At 45.1% G+C, this 8,848-nt stretch overlaps 1 protein-coding gene across 1 annotated transcript; it reads right to left on the bottom strand.

Moving 5' to 3' along the window:
- Nucleotides 1-881: 881 nt before the first annotated feature.
- On the bottom strand, nt 882-2,759 carry LOC115383387 (semaphorin-4E-like). Its single transcript, XM_030085569.1, has 2 exons — nt 1,478-2,759; nt 882-1,381 (listed from the first exon to the last, which is right to left on the bottom strand). Exons 1-2 carry the CDS (start codon nt 2,757-2,759, stop codon nt 882-884), a joined length of 1,782 nt encoding a protein of 593 aa, XP_029941429.1.
- Nucleotides 2,760-8,848: the final 6,089 nt, after the last annotated feature.

Consider the following 8,848-nt stretch of genomic DNA (forward strand, 5'->3'; position numbering starts at 1 on the left):
AAACAAAAAAGGAAAAACGTCTCATTTTTCAATATTTTGTTTTTTGATTCTTAATTGAATATCAATTGAACGAATGATACATGGATTTTTATACTTTCCACACGTTTTCAGCACAGCATTTTCAGCCACGGTGATTATAATTCGTGCAAGTCGATATTTTAATCCTCTGAATTTCAGTCATTTCCTCTAGCAGAGGAGCTGACAAGTCTCTTGGATCCATTTTTTTGGCGTCGCTGTGCTCTCTGCTGATTGGCTTCAGAAAAATTAAACTTATTGCCTGTGTTTTTCAGAGGGCAGAGCTCATTAACATCTTATAAAACGCCATAAAAAACTCGCGTTTTTTATGGCGTTTTATTAAAAAAAAAAAATAACAGGCGTTTTTTCCGGCGTTGTGCAGCCTTCAGTAAGAGCAGCGTAAAATACACGCGTCTGTTTTGTCTAAACGCGCGTTTTTTGCGGTGCTTTATTTAAAAACGAGCGTTTTTTACTGCGTCTTTAAGGATCAGATGCGTTGGATTAGTGGCAAAATGTGACTCTTTCTGGTTCAAAGGACGGACCAATTCTTTCGTCCAATCAGCGACGACTGATGTCACCCGGTTTCCGTTTTCTCTTTTGCTGTTGTGTTTTCTCTTTTGTGTTGTGTTTTCTGATTTGGTGTTGTGTTTTGCACCTCAGGGCCACCGTAAATTACATTTCTAAAGAAACCCTCCCAACCCCGCCCACCCATCCCACTGAACCCAGGACCTTCTTGCTCTGAGACAAGAACGCTAATCACTGTCCATCATGCTTCCTCCTCCTCTTCTTCCTCCTGCTCTTCTCTCTCTTTCTCTTTTTCTTATTTTCTTCTTCTTCTGTTTCTGTCTTTCTCCATGTGTCTCCTCTCAAACGGGACTGTCTTCACTGTTACCCTGGTTTCTGCTCTTCAAGTGGTGGAGCAAGACTAAAGTGAAGATCAGCACCACGCCTGTAAAGACCACCAGGGTGATCAGTGCCCCCTTCAGGGTCCTGACCAGGGTCCTGCTGTCCTGAACCGGGACCGTGGTGCTGGTGTCCTGAACCGGGACCACCGGGGTGCTGGCGTCCTGAACTGGGACTACCGGGGTGCTGGTCTCCTGAACAGGGACCAGGTTGCAGGTGTCCTGAACCTGGACCAGGTACTGGATGACCGTCCTTCGGTGCATTCTGCCCCCGATGTCCTGCAGCGTCTCACAGGTGTAAAGACCAGCATCTGAAGAGGAGGGTGTGATGATGAGACCCTGGCTGACTGGGGTGAGTCGAGGACCAGGATGGAGGATGTCGTCAGCAAAGCGCCAGCTGGTTGGGAGGTTGGTATCAGGGTGACACGGCAGGAACTGAGCTCTGTCCTTGATGAGGACGACAGCTTCTGGTTCCTTTGTCACATCAGGAGTTGGACACAGGCTGGTGTCTCCATCTGTCAGACTCTACAACCAGGAAGACGTTCCAGCAGCAGAGGCACATTTCCCTTCCATCCGGTCCCAGCCACAGTTCGGGTCCCTGGCGAGGATGCAGTCGTCACAGGACGTGTAGCGGCTGCAGTCTCGTACGTCCACCTGCACCACGGCGTTGCTGGTGCCGCCGTACAGCTGACCTGTTGTGGACAGTTGCAGGAAGTCAACAGGCAGCGGGTCTTCAAACAGCTGCAGCTCCTCCACGATGCGTCCCTCCTCGCCGTCCAGCTTCACGGCCTTCTGCAGCCAGCCGGACTCTGTGCCGATCAGCAGCATCTGGTGCTGCTCTCCTTTCGGGGATGTCACTTGGTCCACCACAATTTTGGAAAACTTCCTTGATGACTGGACTAACAGAGGTTTTCCACCGATGGGTGTGACGACCCCCTCCATCAGAGGATGGTTTATCACAAACGTCGTGTAATCGTCTGGGAGGTCCAAAGATGAGCTGAAGCCTGCAGCCCTCGTTTCATCGTTAATGCAGGAGCCAGGGCGAGGGGACGGCAGCGCTCCGGTGTATGGAACCCAGCCTCCAGTGCCGGTTTCAGCCAGAAACCTCCCGGAAAACACGTCGTTTATGTCTGACAGTCTGTAAGCACAGACAGCAGAATGGCTGCTGGCTCCAGAGTGCTGCGGATTGGACGTAAACGTGGCGTAAAAGATGCTGTCCTTCCAGTTGGTTTGGTTCTTTAGAAGAAAAACATCCTGCACGAGGGCCGATGAGTCTCCAAACGGACAGTCCAGCCGGGCTTTGATAAACGACGACCACTTCTTTTGAAGAATTTTTTTGCCTCCAAGGTCACTCTTGCACACACGAGCGACCCTGGAGACCAGGAGGTCGGCAGGCTGTTCTTCCATGGCTTTCTCAGTGAAAAACAGGAAGACTTGGTCGTCTTCTCCATTGTCACTGTCCTTGCTGGCCTCAACGAGGTTGACGGAAATCATGTTGGGTTCGCTGAGCAAAGACTGCTTCATTTCGGTCTTGATGGCGTTCTGTCCAGGTATGGGTCCATGTTTCTGGAACACCATTTCTGTACCCAGAAAGTTTGCAGAGGTGGCAGAGAACAGGGTGTCGTCATTCATCAGGGAGGTGAATCGATCGCTGGGGTCAAACGGTATTGTTCCCTTCACACTCATCTGGTTTCCATCCAGGGAGATGGTTTCATCTGTGACTGTCATGTAGTCACATGAGGGGCTGAAGGCGTTGGTCCCACACACAAGCATTTTTCCACTTTTCAGGGTGTATGTGGCCCTGATGAAGTTTTTACATTTCTTACTGCTCTTTCCCTTCATCTGGCAAAGGGTTTTTGCAGTCGAGCTGCTTTCCCAGGACACCTGTCCAGTTTTCTTGGTGACATTCTTTGAGCTGAGCGTGACTATTTGCTCTCCGGCACCAAGGATAAGCCGGTCAATGTCCTCTCTCAGTGTGAGCGAGCTCAAATCGCCAAAGGTGGGTTCTTGAAACAGTTTGCCGTTGACATTTTGGAATGGGACACTCCTGTAGGGAGTGACGCATGCAGCAATGCCTATAGTCACAGCAGTGAAGACGATCCACAGCAAACTGAAAATCCTCATCTTGTCGTTTGGAAGCTTCTCCTGTACTTCTGGTATTCGCTAGAGTTAAGTGCTGAAAGAACAAAATCTGTCGTTTGGAAGTCTCTCTTGTACTTCTGGTTAGAGGTCGACCGATATGGGTTTTTTGGGGGCCGATGCCGATGTTTTCCAAATTTGGGCAGCCGATGCCGATATGCATAGCCGATTTTTCCAATTTGATATTTAGGCTGATTTTTTAATAAAGATATATATATTTATCATATTTTTGTGAAATGCAGCAATTTCTGGGCAACTAAAAGAAATCTATTACAAGTCGTGTCCAGTCCTCTGAACATTTATTCAGCTTTCAAAACAATGAAATATGTTGTCTGAGTAAACACACAATGTAACAAGCAGTAGTAAAAATTCACACTCTTCTTAAAGTGTCAAAAAAGAAATTTAAACTTTAATGTAATTTGAACAAAAGCAGTCAGAAACAAGGCTGTAAAAAAAGCCATACATACAAATAAAAACATAACTCCGGTCATGCATTATGTGGAGGAATTTGCGGGTGGCTAATACATGCTTCAGAAAAAGCCCCATGATTGATTATTTACTCTTATTTACTCTCGCCATTTCCTCCTATTTACTTTGTTCTGCTGTTAACTACAGTAGTGGTGTGTTTTCACCAACAGGGTTGAACACGCACAAGTAAAGTCAGCTCAGACCAGCTAATCTCTTACTGGTAAAACTTATCACAAAGTAGCATTTGAAGTTAACAATATGCAGGGTTTCTGCCAGACCTTTTCAGTCCGGGCGCCCTGCCCACGCTAAATTATGCAGCGACCGGACAACGGAGAAAAAGAAGAAAAAAATAACTCTCCGACGGTCGAACACGGCAGTTAGCAGCGTTAGCACCGCGGCACGAAGCGCTCCCCGGACAAACTTTTTTTTCTGCAGTAAACACTGATAAGCTGCAGACTGGAGCCATAGAGCCGCAAAAACGTTGAAATGTTCAACAAATCCATTCTTCATTGCAGATGCAACAGATGCAGGTTTTTCCCACAGCTTGGATTCCACCGGGCACGCTCCGCTCTGACGTAACTGAATGCAGCAGCGTGCCACAGGGGTCCTTTCTTGAGCGGCAGCTTTAGCTGCCCGCACATGTGCCTGATCAAAAATTGCGTCATTTTATACAATGGATAAAAAATCGGCTTTTTAAAAGAAAATATGGCCGATGGAGAAAAATGTCCAAATATCGGCCTAATATATCGGCCGGCCGATAAATCGGTCGACCTCTACTTCTGGTATTCGCTGAGTTAAGTGTTGAATGAACAAAATCTGTCGTTTGGAAGTCTCTCCGGTACGTCTGGTATTCGCTGAGTTAAGTGCTGAGTGAACAGAATCTGGCTGGTCTCAGCTGCAGACAATAGATTTCTGAATGTGCCTTGAAGTCTGTGATGTCATCATATGTCGCCTGCCTTTCAGCTGGTTGCTTAGTAGGGGTGTAACGATAACCGATTTTGGATCAGTTATCTTTTTGTAACAAAAGATCCGAGTGGATCGGACCACGGAGCCGAGATCGGTTCAGATACATTAAGAACGGTCCAATGGCCCGGATTTATGCCCGTGCATCGGTTTTTTTTAAATTCAAGTACATGTTGTGCCCAGTATGCATACATAAACGCTGCCTCGGGTGCAAAACGGCGTGTCACGTCGCCGCCATGTTACTGTTTTATCTCTGATCTGAAAAGACCCTGATTGTGACTTTGGAACCTGAACGCCTCACAGCTGAGCGACCACCTGCTGCAGCCAAGAGCAACACGATGATCACTGAACAACAAGATGCAGATAAAACAACAACAGAACAGTAAACAGCCACGCTAAACCCAAAAATTAAACCTACCAGAATAATGTTTCCCTCGTTCTCTCCAAGCCGCCGCTACGCAGCTCACATACTTCCTCTCAGAACTGAACTGTCCGTCAACAACACCTTTCCCGTTCTGTCTCGAGTTTAAATCTTCTTTCCACTGTCTCAGAAGTTGAGATGCGTCCCGTCGACTGATGTTGAAGCATGAAGGAATCGTTCAAATCCAGCTAGTTCGTCGGTGGCTAACAGCTAAGCTAACCTCTGACTGCAACGTTTCGCAGCAGGACGCTTTTACGAAGTGTCCCTGAACGCAGCACAGTGCTGCACAGCGCCGCAGGTCGTTCGCTGAATCAGAGGGTTTCAGGTGTTTCTCAGGTAATGAAGGCGGTTTAGGAGGAGCTGGATGCTGACAGGTTAATCGATGGTGTTACTGCCTCTGTGAAGCAGGTGTCTCAGATTCTTAAAATCATCTGGTGGACCAGATATGATTGTTGGCGGGCCACTTCTTATTTATATTTATCATTATTTAATTTATTTATATTTATATATTTTTATTTATTTATATAAATTATATTTATTTTATTTTGTAATATTTTTTTTAATCTATTTTTTTATACCTTAGTTTGTTTCATTGGGATTGTATTTTAAGTACAGGCAGAGTTTGAAGTTGTTGAAATTACTGTAGTTGTTGAAGTCTGTTTTGGTTTACTCTGAATCCAAAAAAATAAACAAAAGCTGTTTTGAAGTTTAATTTCTGTTTTTCTCTCTGAGTTACAGAGTGCCTGAGAGTTCCATTAAATTGTCAATTTGTATCGAATCGGATCGAATCAAATCGCTAAATATTTTTTATGAATCGCCCTTGAATCGAATCGTAGCCTGTGAATTGAGCTCGAATCAAACCGTTTTGTGGGTCAAAGATTCACACCCCTATTGCTTAGCAACTGTTGCCATGGAGTCAACAGCCCAACCAGGAGAACCTCCCTCTGTGGAGAGCACAGCAGCACCTGGAGAACAGAATATTATGATACACTTAAATGTATTAAAAGTTAAACCTTTTAATGCTCACAATAAATTTTGTGCATTACATTTTACATTCCCCAAAACTTTACATTCCCCAAACGTTAAAAATGCTGTTAATGGATCTGAAATAGAGGGCAAAACAGATTTTCAAAACAGAACAAATCTTTGAAATACTTTCTGAAACAGATCAGAAGCCACAATATGAAAGACAAAAACAAAACGAAAAACAAAAATCTATCGGGTTGAGAAATCTCTGTATTGTAATTTACACAATGCTTCTCCAGAGTCAAATACACTCTTTATCTTCAAAGTTTTCACTCGATTTATGGACGTGATCTGCAATTTAAATAAAGTTTCTAGTAAAGTTTAAATAAAAATAGTCTATTTTTCCAGTCATATATTTTGTCATTTTAGTTTTCTTTAAAGCAAAGTGGAAATCTCGTCTCGTCTCCTGAGCTGAGTGTCTCGTCACAGCCCTACTACTGATTATTGATAATCCTGCTCAGCTGTTTCATCAAATGTTGTTTTGAAATTAGATTTCTTGGTCAAATGAAACAGCTTGGGACATGCTTTAACCCTCCAGCTAATGTTCCATGATCACTCACGAGAAGCCGTCATTCAGCTTTTCAAACTGTCTGAGAAGTCAAACCAAGACGGAGTAACATGTTGAGTAGGGTTTATTCTTCTGTTAGAGGGCAGTGAGAAGAGCTTCTCAGCTGGAATCACTTTCATTTTCATCATTCATTCATCTTTTAGGGGAAGCTTGGGGGTTTAAACTGAGGGCTGACACAGTTCCCAGGTGTCCCCCTCAGAAGTCCTGATCCTGCTGGCAGACAACTGGCCACATCTGATGGAGAGATGCTGACGACTCCGGTCTGATGGTTCATTTAATGTCAAGTAAACCTGCACTGACTGAGAGACTCGGGCTTTCAAGATGCTCCTTCATTTCCACGTGTGGTGAAAATCCAATCCAGGGCTGAAACAGTAAAGCCTGCCATGATGAAGCTAAAAACTAGTTTAAACCTGAGAGAACTCAGTCAATAAAGTCGATTAAATACTGTTTGAGATGGACAGAATGAAGCTGTGGTTCAAAATGGAGTATTTAAAAGCGAAAACACTAATACTGCTTAAAAACAATTCATTCATAATTGCCAGTTAGATTACTGTAATGCCTTGCTCTCTGGTTAACCTGGCAAAAGCCATCTTGACATGTGAAGCAACAAATTGCTTCACATGTCATTTTTCTCGTGGTGTGTGAACAAACTCCGCGAGAATTCAGCTTGCCAGCAAGGTTACTCTCTGGTCTTCCTTGAAAAAATATTTCAAACCTACAATTATTACAAAACTCAGCCGCTGTGCTGATGAGGACCAGGGGGCGGGGCCACATTACACCGGTTCTACAGTCCAGGGCTGGCTCTAGGCATAGGCGAACTAGGCGGCTGCCTCGGGCGCCACATCCCGAGGGGGGCGCCGCGGTCGTACAAGGGGCGCCACGACGCTCTGTGTTCCGTGTGCCCCGCCGTGCAGCGGTCCGACGCACCGCGCTCCTCGTCCTCGGCGCTGCCCGGTACTGATCGGTATTGTTCGGTATCGCTCGGTATCGCTCCCCAGCACCCCCCCCCCCACCCCCCCCACCCCCCGAGGGGCGCTCGTCTCGGGCTCGCCTAGGGCGCCTCTGAAGCCCGGGCCGGCCCTGCTACAGTCGCTGCATTGGCTCCCTGTCCACTTCAGCATGGATTTTAAAGTTCTCTTATTAGTTTTTAAATGTCTTAACGGCCTTGCGCCTTCTTATCTAGCTGATCTGTTCTGACCGTATTGTCCCTCTCGGGCCCTGAGGTCCTCTGGCAGTGGCTTACTGTGTGTTCCTAAAACCAGAACCAAGACCCACGGTGAGGCGGCTTTTAGCCACTCCAGCCCCGCCTGTGGAACAGCCTGCTGGAGAACCTCAGGACCGCAGACACTGTTGATATTTTTAAAATGAGGTTAAAAACACACCTTCATAACCAGGCTTTTAACTGATCTTTTATAGTCCTCTGATTCCCGTCATCATTTCTGTAATTTTATTCTATTTTATTATGAACTTTTATCTTATATTACTTTTTTATTTTAAAATCTTGTCTTACTTATTTTATTATTAACTCTGCCATATCCTTTTCAGGCTTTAGCTGTTTAACTCCAGTGCAGGAGTCCCAGTAGTCATGACCTTTGACTTCTCCAGTCCAGTAATTAGCTCTCATTGCAATCAGGTGTGTTCCAACTGAGAGAGAGGTAAAACATGCAGGACACTGGGCCTTGAGGACCAGGGTTAAGAAGTCCTGTCTCATAGAATGCTGTCACTCATTTCTGGAAGCCAGTCCTGGTTTCCTCTCAGTAAGTACAATTCTATTTTTCTAGAGTCAAGCTCCCAGTGCTGTGATCATCTGAGACAGTCCATCAAGATTCGTTCTTTATCACCTTCCTTTCTCTGTCTCCTTTCACTTTTAAAAGTTTGTCACGTTTGAAGAAATATTCTGTGCTGCTGTGAAGTATATTGATGTGATAAATAAAATGTCTATGAAAATATCACAAAATCTGTCATTTATTAATTTTGATGTTGATCAATGATCATCTTTCATCTCTATCCCTCTCTGTCCAGATTTCAGGAGCCATCATATGCTGTAAATTGCTGAGGAGGTGAATCTCATGGTAGAATAACAGGACGGGGAGGATGGTGGAGCTTTAATTATATTAGACAAACACCAACAAGACAGTGAAGAAGTGCTGTCAGCAGAAAGTTTGTTTTTATTCACAGGCTTCATCATCTGTCCATCAGGCACTGGTGGGCCAGTCACGGCTCTCAATGCCCTTTTTTGTCCCAGTCCAGCCCTGATGGAGTGGAATTCATTCCTGAAGTCACCAAAGAATGTAATGAAGCAGGGCTTTCTACCTGGAAATTTGCTTGTATGAACATGAAATCAAG

Source organism: Salarias fasciatus (genome assembly GCF_902148845.1).
Source record: "Salarias fasciatus chromosome 7 unlocalized genomic scaffold, fSalaFa1.1 super_scaffold_4, whole genome shotgun sequence".
NCBI classification, from domain to species: domain Eukaryota; kingdom Metazoa; phylum Chordata; class Actinopteri; order Blenniiformes; family Blenniidae; genus Salarias; species Salarias fasciatus.